Source organism: Saccostrea cucullata, unplaced genomic scaffold (assembly GCF_032062105.1).
Source record: "Saccostrea cucullata isolate Sc308-1 unplaced genomic scaffold, CSIRO_AGI_Scuc_v1 ctg955, whole genome shotgun sequence".
NCBI lineage: Eukaryota > Metazoa > Mollusca > Bivalvia > Ostreida > Ostreidae > Saccostrea > Saccostrea cuccullata.
The window spans coordinates 1798-16709 of NW_026928431.1; the positions used below are offsets into that span (position 1 = coordinate 1798).

Here is a 14912-nt window from a genome sequence, read left to right on the forward strand (position 1 = left end):
AACATGGTACACTTCTGGGTAAACGTTGTTAAAGACTCCAATACATAGAGTTTGTCTTATTTAATTACGCTTACAGGGAATATGACTATAAAAGGGAGTTGCGGAGCATTTGGGGAACATCTGTAACGGTCCCCGTTACAATTAGCACTAGTTTCTTAATAACATGATATTTTTTATAGCAATAAATAAAAAGGTCTCTTTAATTTCATTTTAAATAAAATTTGATAGTAATTGCTTGCAGGCTGTACAATTTGTTATTATTCTTTTCCCCTTTCTTGTTTGAAGAGTGAATGGGAATCAGCCGAGGTTTGCCGAAAGCTCTCGGCCAGTCAAAGTTTACGGAGATGACCGAGCGACAACCGTGGTAGGGCTAATGCCCGTAAAAAGCTAATTTAGAAATACAAAATCAAGAAATTCAAAAGAATTATACGGCCTGTTAAGTGTAGATCTGTTTACTGTTTAAAATTGTTGCTAAAGACGGTAAGCTTTTTTGAAAAGCTCTACTTGTTATACCGAATAGGGTCATTATACACTCTTATACATTGTTTTTTGATTGAAAATAGGGGAGGGGGTATTATCCATACTTCAGGTGCCAGTGATTTACTTCAGTGATTCGTTATCGGCGACCTCAGTGTACATAGTGCATTTTAGATTTAAAAAGAAAAAAAAATGGAAAGATGGGGGGTCCATACCCAAGGTGCCCCTGTTCAAAACACAGTTCAATATACCTGTATTCTATTTTTAGATCACTGAGTTGTCAAACCGGTTATGGGAACTCTCCTGTGTGGGAAGGAAAGAACTTTCATACCTCACCCAAACAAAAAGTTGTTCGGAGTTCGTGGAAAAAAGTGTATATTTTAAGTGAAAATATACTCGACCACCATGGATCGGGAGGCGGAACATCTGCCTGAGTACAAGAGGATGCATCATCTGACTTATCGGAGGAATTGCCGCGTGGTGACTGTCGTCTGGGCGATTTTCTCCGCCTGTTTTGTGATCCTCAATGCTGTGGCATTCATTCAGCCCCAGTGGTTAGGAGACACGGAGACATCCCCTGGGGTTGGGTTTTTCGGTCTCTATGAGTACTGTGAACGTCTTCAGGTGGGAGGAGAATACAGCTGCCGGGGAGATTTCTTAGACTTTACCTCACTTACTAATGACTCCTTTCGTGCCGCCAGCATGCTTGTGGGTCTTTGTAACCTTTTGTTTATTTTTTCTGTCGTCTGCCTGCTTTTGTTTTGCTTCCTGAAAGCAGCCACGGTTTTGAGAATTTGTGGAGTTCTACAGGCGATCGGATGTAAGTGGTTACCAATGCGACAAATTTGATTACTAGTTAAACAGTTTGTTGATAAAGTTTCAATAAAGTAAGGAGGGTGTGTGGGGATTATGGGTAATGGGTTCGTTCGCCCGATATACCCGTTCGCAGGAGTACGTTCGCACAGAGTCTGTTCGCCTGAAATATTTTTCGCCCAATTTCACGTTCACCCTATATGTGGTTCGCCCAGTTATACATATATATACGTATAATCAGGTCCAGGAAAATCACTATATTTAGCTATATAGCTAAATCTACCTATATAGCTTTATTTACCTATTTAATATAGCTTTATTTAGCTATTTCAGAGTAAATTTTTGTTTTATGAAAAGCAGACAAAAAGTTGCATAATGAGGCAATATTAGTTTTCAACTTTGAAATGGACTGAAAACAATTCACCAAAAATCCACTTATAAAAATGTTTCTCCTTTTGTGCAATAGCTATAGCAATCAAAGATCTAAAAGTTTAGGGGCTATGTATAACAGTTAATCTGTGAGTAAGCAGCTAGTCTTTAACAAAGAAAAGCAGTTTTGGTCAACAAGATAATTGATTGGTATTAATTGAGCACAATGCAAGGCAATCACACTTAGTCATGCCTCACCGCACTTCCAGCTATCCAAACAATAGAGATGCATTTTTTTGGTTAAAAAGTGTTTAAAAGAGGCAATGTTTTTACTATCTATGCTCTAGGTTGTTTTTATCAAACCTTTTTAAAAAAAATATCAGCCATAATTTACATGCGACTTTTTGTCTGCTTTTCATAAAACAGAAACTTATTCCAAAATAGCTAAATAAAGCTATATTATATAGGTAAATAAAGCTATATAGGTAGATTTAGCTATATAGCTAAATATAGTGATTTTCCTGTACCTGGTAATATATAAACTCATATGAATTAAAAAATAACATATATCTTTTCTTTCTATTTATTTCCTTTATGAACTTGGGATAATTTTTCTCAAATTCTGAGAGGGGAACAATGTTTTTTTAGTCTTAATTAATTTTTGATTTGATTCTAATGTTTTTTGATTGACTAAGTGTTGTGAACCAATGACAAGGAAAATGTCTTTTCTTAGAGTTTATTTAACAGTAGTGAAATTATTAGAGAATACAAATGATGATCGTATAGTGGTAAAGAGCAAAGATATACCGAATATCGCCGTAGATAGTATTTATAATGTACAATACATAAATGGCTCGTGATCGTATAGTGTCTCACGATCCCTCCTAGAGCGTTGCTCCGAAGAGCCCCGCTCTGAGAAGTGCAGCCCAGATGAGAGCAAGAGAGTGAGCGCTTCGTAAAGTAAGACTGTCATTTTATAATGTACAATACATGATACTCATTTACATATGAAACAAACAAATCAGATTCAAGTAAACAAGTTATACAATAAACTTGGTCAAAATCCTAGAACTTTATAAAATAAATTATACAAAATGTAATATAAACATAAGCTTCAGTTCAGTGTCCTGGTATTGTGCAAAAGTTAATATAATGGTAACGAAAGTAAGTTTTTGCAATGTCCGTTACTGTTCCTGTATTGATGACCGAAGATAGATAAACATCCTGGTTGATTACAGTGTCCTTAATCCGATTAATGGGTTTGTTTACTTTTACGGAAAGGTATTACACTTCTACTTCCAAATAGAATTATAGGTCAGTGCACTCTATCATGAGTACATATTAATTAGCTTATTTTTATTTTCTTGTTTAAAATAATTGTCTCAAACCCTATAGGTTTAAGTGTTTATTAGGGGGATACATCTGTGTTATTTTTACAAATTGCGCTAGGCCCTATGTTTTGAAAACAATTAGGACTGAGACCTTAATAGGTCCATTTGGTTTAACCTTTGAAGAATCTCGAATGTACCAAAAATTAGGAAAGAAATTCGTTACATTTTATTCTACATTAAATAAGGGCGAACGGACCCTGTGCGAACAAGTTTTAGGGCGAGCGGACTCTGGGCGAACGGAAATCGGGCGAACAATTTTCAGGGTGAACGAACATGGAACCGGGATCATGTATATACATGTAAAACCACTGGACATAAGTTTCAGTCACTAATGTCAAAATGCACAAATGGTCGTAAAAGGTATCACAGTTATATTTGGTCTTGTTTTTAGAGATGGTATCAGGATTTGAAAATTTGTAAGAATAAATATCCAAATAAGTGTAAAGTTTCATGTTACGTCACGATCTAGTTGACAGCTGCACGCAAGGTAAATTGTACACGCCTCCTAACCGCAAGCTTTACGACTGGGACTTTCTTCTTGTACCTGATTGGTTGCTCGTGCAACAGACTATTTCTGTGTCAATGTTGATAATTTGCGTTGACCAATCACGTGTAGTTTACGCTGGATGCATCTGACGAAAAAGATCGTGACGTAACGGGAAACTATACACTTAGCTGCAAACTCTAACATTAGGTGATGTTAGCATATGTACAATTAGATCAATCTCTTTTACTCTAGATTTTCTTTTCAGTAAGATTAACAATATAATTACAAATGAAAATGAATCAAACTTGATCTGCAAAAAAAAATAAATTATAAACACGATCATTTGGCCCTATCCTCCCCAAGGAGCAAACGGGAATAATTAAGTCAAAGTAATTCAACACGATCATGATGATATGATTAAAGTCATAGAAACTAAGAAAGTCAGGAATGATAATCCTGGATTGCTAGATGTTTTTGGGGGTTGTTGGAAAGGCCTGGGGAGGTGCGATTGTAGCTTAAAATTATATTCATTTTAGGTGTGTGCATGGCTCTGGGGTGCATTATCTACCCTAATGGCTGGGACGACGCTATGGTGCTGAGGACGTGCGGTAAGGATGCTGGGAAGTATCGCGTGGGGCAGTGTCAGGTCCGCTGGGCGTTCATCCTCTCCATTGTCCTGATCTTTGACGCCATTGTCCTCGCTGCCCTGGCGTTTATCATGGCGTCCAAACAGGCAAACCTTCTACAGAAGTCTGAGTACCGCAAACAAAAATGTAAGTATCCAAACAAAAGTAGGTCAACTTGTTGTGTTTCAAGTATTCTATATATTTAAATGTGTTTACTATGGGTCTGTCTTGGTTAATATGGTTGTGTCATAAGAATGGTAACCGTGACAGGTGTTGAAGAAATGGATCACAACGAATGATGGTTTTGGTGAAATCTGACAATTAAGTGTTAGTAATTTAATATTCATGATCAAATTATATTTAGCAAATTTAAAACTTCATAAGTTCATGTCAAGTTTTCAAATGGTATGTCTATAGCAATTATATACTTAATATTAATTGGTGTTAAATTAATGAATACAGAAATACCAAGACAGATGCATATTAAACTGTATATTCATATATACCAATATATTAAAATTTAAATATATGTTTGGGTTATTTCAGTGTGCAGTGATTCAGATATTGAAATAGAATTTTAAAAATAGAAATTCTTTTATTCTAACAAATACATATTTATGAAATATAATGTGCAGTGTATGATAGTGTTCTTTTTTGTGCTGGGTTGTAGCATAAATTTCACCTTTCAGAAAAATTCAGCTAATCACAAATTCGACAAGGATAGTTTATACATATGAGTACAGAGTAGAGAAATCATGAATCTTATAATTGAGAGTGTTTTGTGAACATTTGATCATGTTGATTAAAGGTAAAATTGTAGCAAACTTGTAGTTTTATCTTTATAACATGCTTAAGAAAGCAGTTACCTAAATCCAATTTTTAGAAAATTGAGAAATTGATTTATCTGGAAAATTTTGAATACTTGTGTGCATTGATTATTTTCTTGCAGATTTAAAGTAAAAAAAAATATCTAGAAAAAGGTATGACATAATACTAATTCTCTGAAAATTACTAACAATTATAAACCCGCATGTTTGTAGTTTAGTATCTGATGATTGTCAAGGAATCCTTGAGTCAACCATCTTTTCAACCTTTTCTACTAACAAAATACATGTACAACTAAGGCCTCAACAGCACGTCAATGTGTCAGAGGAATATTGTGTACTCAATGCATGGTTAACAGGAATATGATGTTAATTAGCTTTAGAAAAATTTAAATGATTTTAAAAAAGGGATTTAACAAGATGTGTTTGTGAAACACAATGTGCATGGTAGCAACAAAGTTCCAAAAGCCTATATCTAGCATATTGACCTTGGTGTCTTTTGAAAGAATTTAATTAGTGGAATATGCATACTAAATATGAAGTCTCTATCTCGTATGGTTCAAAGGTTAAGGCGAAAAATCAAAAAAGTTATTTTAGCATATAGGTCAAAGTCAAGGTCACAAGGTCATTGACCTTGGTGTCATTTGAAAGAGTTTAAGTAGTGCAGTATGCATACTAAATATGAAGTGACTGTTTCTATCTCTACGGTTCAAAAGTTATGGCAAAGGTTAAAGTTGACAACAGACTGATAGACAAACAGACAGACCAGACAAAAACAATATACACCCCAATCTATTGATCCGGGTGCAAAAAAAAAATGTTCATGTCAATATAATGTGTTCTTGATTTAGGATGTTTTAGTACAGTCAAACTTTATTATCTAAAATTTGGTTGGAAAAAGAAAAAAAAAACTTTGAGATATCACAGGATTTATTCCAGATACCAGGGATAAAATGCATAAAAAAGAGAGGTTGGGACTTCCAACTGTCTTTATTATATACATATATCCAGAGTTCAGAACACCAAGTTTCAATAGTATATTACAGTAAAACTCGTTTAGTACGAACATGGATATAGCGAATTCACGGATATAGCGAAGTTTTTCTGGGTCCCCGGCAAAATTCTTAACAAATCCTTGTAAAATTTTACGGTTATAACGAACTCTGATATAACGAATATACGGATATAGCGAACTGATTTTGAGTCCCGTTGATGTTAAATATAATGAAATTTACATCTTTTATAACGAACTTTCAAAGATTATAAAAAAAATTGATAAATGAAACTGACTTTATTTCCTTTTAGCATTTGTATATAAAATTGAATTCATAATAAAACCTTAGTTATCGAAGATATGTTTTGTAATATTTGCTTCCCAAACATATTTTGTGGTAATACCTGAAGGAAAACATGCATATTGCGAATTCGTTATAATAGTTTTACGAATTCGTTATACGGATATAACGAATTACGGATATAGCGAATTAAATTCACAGGTCCCCAGGACTTCGCTATAACCGAGTTTTACTGTATATTTCTTGACTTGTTTGTTTCATCCTGATCACAGCTAGGTTGTATCAGGATGAAAATTTTGTCAACTTGCAAAGTTAACCCGAAAAATATCTATATTAGGAAACCCCAAAATCTGAAATATCAAATTTTTGAAATTTAGAATACATAGTGGACCTCATCAGTTGACAAGTGATGCTTCCTTGTCTGTGGCACCTGATTCCATTTCTGATTTTTTGAGGTCTGTTTATGTTCCCGATTAGTATTGATTGGTGGACTTTTGAGCAGAATTACAGACTGTGATTTTTTGGATATCTCAGATTTTAGTTAGTTCATCACAGTATTTCCACCTCACACAGTCTTCTTTTTATTACATTTACTCATCAACTACAGTCAACTGGATAAAATCAGTGTTCTAAAAAGCCCACTATCAAGACTTTATATCAACACTTCTATTTTCCCCTCACTTTTCATTTAACATAATTTGACTAAAGTTTAATGTCATCTTTTTATCTTTATGAGCTTTCTTAATTTTGAAACTACATGTGTCACTATCATTTCAAGCATTTTGTTAATGATTTACTATTTGAATAATATCTATTTATCATGTTTATTTGTAACAAAAACAAATCAGAAGTGTCATTTATTTTGTAATTTGTTTGAATTAAATTTTTTTTTATTACTAGTAAGCTTTGTCAACTTTTAATTCACATGTTTGACAATTCATCATTTGTCATGATAAAATATTAATATTTTAAGCATGATGTTTGCATTTTTTTCCCAGTCTTTATGTTATATATATGTATTGCTTAAGGTTTTTATATTCAGCATGCCATTAGTGATTCGATCCATTTGAACATTTGTTTGATTGCGGTTCTCGAACCAGATGTTTACAAGATAATTCAGTTTGGTACATAATAATGGCTGTTTGTCTCTGTATTAATAGTTCAATGAATGTTTGCAATGTCTTTGCATGATCACATGCATGAATGTACATTACTGTTACAATGTATTCTTTATATGTGTTTTAATAATTTGCTACTGTAACAATAGTTTGGAAATGACTGTTTGCACATTCAATCTTTATTGACCACTTTTAGGATTACTATTACTATTGAAGTACTACTTTCATGAATTGATAAAATGATACTTTAATAATAATTGAAGACCAGAGATGATGTTCATGAATTTGAGCAACAAATATGAGAACCTTTATAATAAGCACGTGTATGTTTATATATGACATAGAATTTGTAGAATTCTGGCACTTTGCTAAATGATATATGACTATAGGTATATACTTGCATGAAGAAGAATTATCTTAATTTATCCAGATAATTATAGAGGCCTTGGTGACTGCACCATTAACTTCTGCATGTTCACCACTGTCAAGTCACCGCCTCAAAAAAAGTGTTGAACTCCATTTTTTAGGATGTCCAAATTTATAGTTCAGGACTGAGACTCCCAAGGACCATCATAAAATTACTAGTAAAGAGCATTTGTCAAAAATGAAATGGTACAAAATGTCCCATATATTCTATTAATCAAAGATTTCTTAGCAGTATTTATGAATTAGTGCATCATTGCTTTTACCGTAGGGGCTAAAATATGAAGATTGCTTTTTTTAAGTACACACCTTACTTGAGGATAAAAAGTAATCATTACAATCAATTACAATTACCCATGCCTGATTTATATGTTTTTTTATGACTGCACCATTTACATCTGCATGTTCACCACTGTCAAGTCACCGTCTCCAAAAAATTGTTGAACTCCATTTTTTAGGATGTCCAAATTTATAGTTCAGGATTGAGACTCCCCAGGACCATCATAAAATTACTAGTAAAGAGCATTTGTCAAATATGAAATGGTACAAAATGTCCCATATATTCTATTAATCAAAGATTTCTTAGCAGTATTTATGAATTAATTAGTGCATCATTGCTTTTACCGTAGGGGCTAAAATATGAAGATTGCTTTTTTTAAGTACACACCTTACTTGAGGATAAAAAGTAATCATTACAATCAATTACGATTACCCATGCCTGATTTATATGTTCTGATTTACCCTTACAGCTTCCTTTACAAACGGAGGTTTCACCGACATAACACCTGCTGAGGAGAAACCCGAGATAATGGAGACTGTCATCGCAGACCAGGGGTCAGAGGTCAACGATGACATCAGACTGTAGGGGCGGACACTATGGTTATAAATTTAATACTGAAAACTAAAATTTCACCATAATGCAAATTTAGCTAGACCTCAATTTATTTGTTCCTTTTCTTCAAAATATATATTTAGGGAAAATTGTATGAAGCACGCCATCTTTTCTATTAGATTTATTTATATGTGATAAAAAAAATGATACAATTCTTGGCCTACAATTTCTTTGTCTTTCAATACATTCTAGATGACAAGATGAGATTCCTGATGTCCATGACACTTTTATATTGTTATGTACTGTATTAATTTTTGACTATTGAATGTTTTTTCTGTAAACTCTGTACATAGAATTGAAGATGTCACTCATATTTTTGTAACAGGCAGGTGAATTGTATTTTAATTTATTGACACCAAAGAGATTACTTTTCATGAAAATTTTGAAATTTTCAGACAAAATATTGCTATATGTTGAACATTTATGTGATCAAGATTGATTTTCCCTTTCTTCTAATTTTGATACAACAGAATTTAAATCATGATGTTAATAATTGTACACATTCAGTGTAAAAAAAAAAAACCTTTAAATTTAAAATCCTGCTCCAGTTGTCTTGTACATATCACATTTTCCACATACATATGTATATTTTTCTGTGTAAAATAGATTTACAGTAAAACTTGGATATAAAGAACTTCTGTTTCACACAATTCAGGAATTTTTTATTTTTAAGGAACTTTTTTGAATTCTGAAGAGGACCTTTCATTATGTTTCAAATGATTTAATACATCTTTTATTAGAAAGCAAATTTCAAGGTCCCATCTACTTCATTATAACCAAGTTTTACTATAAATCATTCTTTTATGGTTGAATCATAATTATGTAGTACAATTATAATTTTTGATCAGGGTATTTATTATGCAAAGATTTATTTGGGAAAAAAAGCTTTCTTATATATTTTTTAGTGTTACTTATACTGGTTAGTAAATTTTGCTTCTTTCAAACTTCTTAAAAAACTACTTGAAGCTTGCTGAATGCATAATACTTGTACATATTTGCAAGAAATAATTAAAAAAAAAATGTTTAAGATTTATGAGGTTGTGACTTTTTTTATCATAAAAATTATGTGTATACTAGGTTAGTGCTTTTCTGTTCTGTGTATTTTGTTGTAAACATTTATTTTTAAAAGTTATATCAAATGGCAGTTTGAAATTGCTATTTTGTGTGAATATTAATATAATGAATGTATATTTGTTTTGAAAATAGAGTATATTTTCACAAAATTCTTCATGTATTTGTCATTATTTTAAATGGCAATTTGTATTGAAAAAAAAAATTGCCATATTTGTCAAGGTAATGATATATATGTTTCTCCATCACCCATATATATATCTACATACTTTCAGATTATTATGATGCATCATAGCCTTACTGTTCCTCAGAAAGAAAGCTATTAGAAGTTAAGAAGATTTTTCTCTATGAAGTCTCTTAGCTAATGGTCCCTCTATATTCCCCCAAAACCTGATTTACACAGTTTACAATGAGAATTTAGTTATTTGCACAATTCCAAAGGAAGATTCCACTCCCTTTCAGCTTTTCCTTCTCAAGGAATCATTCATAAGGATAAATTACACAAACATTTTTCTTCCAATACTCTTAAAAATATATTTGCAAGTAAATGCCTCTCTTGCTTATTATAAGTAATGGCATTTGTTTCATGAAACAGCTTCTTGTTTGGCCAAGTCTCATAAATTGGAGATACATATATGTTAAGGTACAACTTTACAGTTTGAAATTTGAGAAATGTACGGAATTATCTTATTTCAGAGTTTTTAAAGAGATGTTTTCTTCAAGTCTGTATTTTTTTTTTAATACAAAAAAATTTCTTTATGTAAGTATAACCATAAAGACTCCACTGAAGTGGCATAATAAAGTAAAAACAAACCCTTTTCTTTTAAAGTTTATAATTTTTATTTTAAAACCTTGATTGAAAATTGTTAACATCATGATGCTTGAAAAAAAAATTCAAACATTCAAATATTTCTTTGCGAGTCATGCATGCACAAAAATTGATGTAGCTGATGAACATAAAATTGCACATTGTAGTAACTATAAATCACACATAAAATACAGAGTATTGGGTTTTTTTTTACGAGAAAAATATACCAGGTAATTAGCCAAAAATTTATACCCTGCTTGACACTGATTAAAAGAGTTTTTTTGTAATCTCAACCATTTTGCTGAAACTTCTTAAAACAATATTAGCTGCAACTTTGATGTCGTAATTTTTTGTTCCAAAAATGTAAATAACTTTTTCAATGACAGAAAAAAATAATGTTAATAAACATTCGTGCTTGTTCAAACAATCACATGAACATCAACAAAACATGCAGAGTATTCCTAGAAATCCCCAGCGATCCTTAAGTTGTACCCCTACACCGCACTGTCCCCGGTAACATACAGGAATATCTTGGACACGGCCGTCCCTGTGTAGCGGGACCGGAGGTCAGTGATCCTCATCTTCAGCTCTAGCTCCACGTCCTGGGGGCCAGGGATTCGATAGTTCAAGGACACCACGGCTTGGGCAGAATTTTGAACTTTGAGGTCAAAGTATCCCCTGTTGACGGCCATGACCCCTGATTTGAGAGGTCGAGCATCGATGACCTTTAGATCCCAAGCAAACTGTTTTTGAGATGTCTGGGGTCCTGACATGGCAAATAAATCGGTTGGAATCTTGATGTTGGAAGGGAATGAGAGAAAGTTGTAGGATAGAGAGATAGGGGCTGTCAGACACTGAACATCTCCTCTCTGGCAGGTAAAGGATGTACGCTTACATCTTACACTGAAAGGAAAATCAATGACATGAAATACCTATAAAGCGTTAAAGCCTCTATCTTTAAGATATTTCTTATAATCCACACTATGCCCCTATTGGACAAAAGAAAAAACAGGGGTCAGATACAAATTAATGATACTATAATAAGGGGAAATACTGTAAAACAACTTTTATTCGTGTGCGAGAAATTTTTGCAAGGTTCGCGAGAGCCTCGTCATTGCGAATATTTCTCGCCACAAACTGGTCTTAAAAGTCTCTGTGTCTATTAACAAAAGTTTTTTAAAAAAAAGGCTTGGTCGCAAAAATTTACCATCGCGAACTACTTTACAACTGGTAAATCATGAAATAAAGTTGTTGCAAATAAATGTTGCATGGTTTACAGTACATTGTATATCATCAATTCAAGGTCCATTTGCTTTTTATAATTAAGAAAAATTCTGGTATGCTATGAAGAAATAAGAAAGGCCAACTGGTTACCTGTTTCTGCGGGGTCCTACAGGGGTCCTGACAAAGCCCGGGGGGCAGGTCACCTGGGGACATTTATAGCTCCCCCTGGTGTTGAAGCACATTGACTCGGGGGCTGTACAGCGATATGTGCCCTCAGCACACTCATCAATATCTGCAGAATTTTATATAACTGAGAATGCTAGTTCCTAACAAGATCGATCTTTTTTTTTTCATTTTCATAAACATTGTTACAGTATTAATTCATACGACGCAAGACAAATCAGCATTTTACGGTTATTGTTAGTTTGAAAGTCAGACTGGCACATTGAATTTCTTGAGAACACATTAAAAACTGACCTTGACATGACCTTCCTCCTCCGAGAGTCCTCCAGCCCTCGGGACAGGTACACATGTAGGACCCCGGGGTGTTAATACAGGCTCCTCCACAAACCCGGCCCCTCAGAGAGTAGGACTGGCACTCGTCTATATCTGTAATGTACAGGGTATACTTAGTTATTAAACATACTGCAAGATTACAAGCAGTAATCTGCTCTCTATAACAAGGAAAAATACAGAAATTGTAATCAATTATTTACCTGAACAGGTGCGTTTGTCTGGGTTGAGTTTGTAGCCTGACCTACATGTACACTCAAAGGATCCCACAATATTGACACAGTTTTGTTCACAGACATTTCTGCCTTCACATTCATCAATATCTGGAAAAAAAATGTTAAAATTGACATACATTCACTATTCATCTTCCTAAGCACTATACCTGTGTAACACCTGTAAATATGCATTTGAAATACCTTGATTACCTTCATGTCTTACCTTTGCCTCTAAGGTCTAGACTTTAATTCACTTGTAAATTTGAAGATGTTATACATTCATGAGTCAACATACCAGATACCTTCAAAAGTCCTGCCCCTGGAATCTATACCTGTATTACACATGTAAAAATTAACACAACATACCTTCAGAAGTCCTTCAATGTTGACTTTATCTGAGCTACACCTGTAACAAGCAGGTGACATACCTACACGTCCTGCCCCTGGCGTCTATACCTATGACACATTTGTACACATGGCATACCTTCACATGTCCTGCACCTGTACACAAGATGTGACACATGTACACATCCAGAACCTCACAGCCCTATACCCCTATGTTACAGATGTGACACACATGTAATAATGAAATACCTTCACACACCCTACCCCTGTAGTCTATAGATGTGACACATTTGTACACATGAAATACCTTCACAAGTCCTGCCCCTGGAGTCTATAGATGTTACACATATGTACACATGAAATACCTTCACACGCCCTACCCCTGTAGTCTATAGATGTGGCACATATGTACACATGAAATACCTTCACACGCCCTACCCCTGTAGTCTATAGATGTGACACTTATGTACACATGAAATACATGTACCTTCACACGCCCTACCCCTGTAGTCTATAGATGTGACACTTTTGTACACATGACATACCTTCACACGCCCTACCCCTGTAGTCTATAGATGTGACACATTTGTACACATGACATACGTTCACACCACCTACCCCTGGAGTCTATATATAGATGTGACACATTTGTACACATGATATACCTTCACACGTCCTGCCCCTGGAGTCTATAAGTGTGACACATTTGAACACATGAAATACCTTCACATGTCCTGCCCCCCTGTAGTGTATAGATGTGACACATTTGTACACATGATATACCTTCACATGTCCTGCCCCCCTGTAGTCTATAGATGTGACACATTTGTACACATGACATACCTTCACACGTCCTGTCCCTGTAGTCTATAGATGTGACACATTTGTACACCTGACATACCTTCACATGCCCTGCCTCTGGAATCTATACCAGTGACACATTTGTACACCTGACATACCTTCACACGCCCTGCCCCTGGATTCTATACCTGTGAGTGGCTGTGACACATTTGTACACATGACATACCTTCACACGACCTGCCCCTGAGTACAGTCCCTGGGTTACAGTTACATTTGTAACTACCAGGCGTGTTCTCACAAACTCCATTGTACGGACAGATGTTACCAAATGCACACTCGTCTATATCTGTAATAAAAGCAGCATTTCCAAATCAAAGTAATTTTTTAAAATTGAAATACATGTAAGTTGTGTACAAAAAACATTGTTTCAGAAAAGAAAGAAAGTTTTATCAATGTTTTTTTTCATGGTATTGATTGCTTTAATGATGGCCACACCTGTTTACTGCTTACTCTTTTTCAGGCTGAAGCTTACATAAAGGCCATTTTTAAAAAAAACAGCATAGAAGTTAAAACAGCCTGTTGTGGTTAGCCTTTTCATTGCAAGACATACTCTCTTGATAACAGGCAAGATCCTCCTATAAGAGTATCTTAAAACATTGCTGTGACGTCAAGCCTTTGTTCTTATATAACTTTACCTGTAGCCGTCCGATAATAATAATTACCAGTCTGATAATATATTATCACAGCACGCAGGTTAAAATGGCTGTTGTGGTAAAAAACAAAAAGAAGAGTGAAATTTTGATAAATATGCAGAAACCCCCAATAAAAATGTTATCAAAAAAAGGAAAACCAAACTGACAAGGAAATTAAGTTGACACGCAAATCCTGAAGAGAAATGTTTAAACCTTCCACAACATTAATACTTTCCACTCTTTAAAAAAAATCACTTTTAATCGAATTTAAATCCCGAAAAAAGATTCCACAGTTTGTTACTTTCCAAAACTTAAGCCTAGGGTAAAAATCCGCATTTTACTTTCCATGGTGATGGTTAAAACACATTTTCCTGATCACTCTGACAATTATGGACTCCTCTGGAACACTCATCAATGTCTGATAAACACAAGGCAATGATGCTCAAAATTTTATTCAAAAACTCCTGAATTTACACAATTAAAAATTAATATGTATAGGAAGTCTTATAAAGAGAAAAGTTGAATGTC

At 34.1% G+C, this 14912-nt stretch overlaps 2 protein-coding genes across 4 annotated transcripts in view; one reads left to right on the plus strand and one right to left on the minus strand.

Moving 5' to 3' along the window:
- The first annotated feature begins 780 nt into the window (after window positions 1-780).
- Window positions 781-9934, plus strand: LOC134277546 (LHFPL tetraspan subfamily member 3 protein-like). Of its 3 annotated transcripts, XM_062759874.1 has the most exons (4): window positions 782-1297; window positions 4074-4310; window positions 5113-5143; window positions 8573-8703. In XM_062759874.1, the coding sequence occupies exons 1-3, from the start codon at window positions 883-885 to the stop codon at window positions 5121-5123; spliced, it is 663 nt and encodes a 220-aa protein (XP_062615858.1). In that variant the 5' UTR covers window positions 782-882; the 3' UTR covers window positions 5124-5143; window positions 8573-8703. The 3 variants fall into 3 exon arrangements, with proteins under 3 accessions (XP_062615856.1, XP_062615858.1, XP_062615857.1); XM_062759872.1 differs by lacking the exon at window positions 5113-5143 and having other exon boundaries at window positions 781-1297; window positions 4074-4340; window positions 8573-9934; XM_062759873.1 differs by lacking the exon at window positions 5113-5143 and having other exon boundaries at window positions 8573-9932.
- A 671-nt stretch (window positions 9935-10605) lies between these two features.
- LOC134277555 (uncharacterized) overlaps window positions 10606-14912 on the minus strand; it is a 28011-nt gene continuing 23704 nt past the window's right edge. Inside the window, exons 17-22 of the mRNA XM_062759883.1 lie at window positions 14750-14802; window positions 13919-14063; window positions 12535-12654; window positions 12296-12427; window positions 11969-12110; window positions 10606-11497 (exon numbers count right to left, since the gene is read on the minus strand). Of these exons, the coding sequence (XP_062615867.1) occupies window positions 11089-11497; window positions 11969-12110; window positions 12296-12427; window positions 12535-12654; window positions 13919-14063; window positions 14750-14802 (1001 nt within the window). The 3' untranslated portion in view covers window positions 10606-11088. The remainder of the gene's footprint in view (window positions 11498-11968; window positions 12111-12295; window positions 12428-12534; window positions 12655-13918; window positions 14064-14749; window positions 14803-14912) is intronic.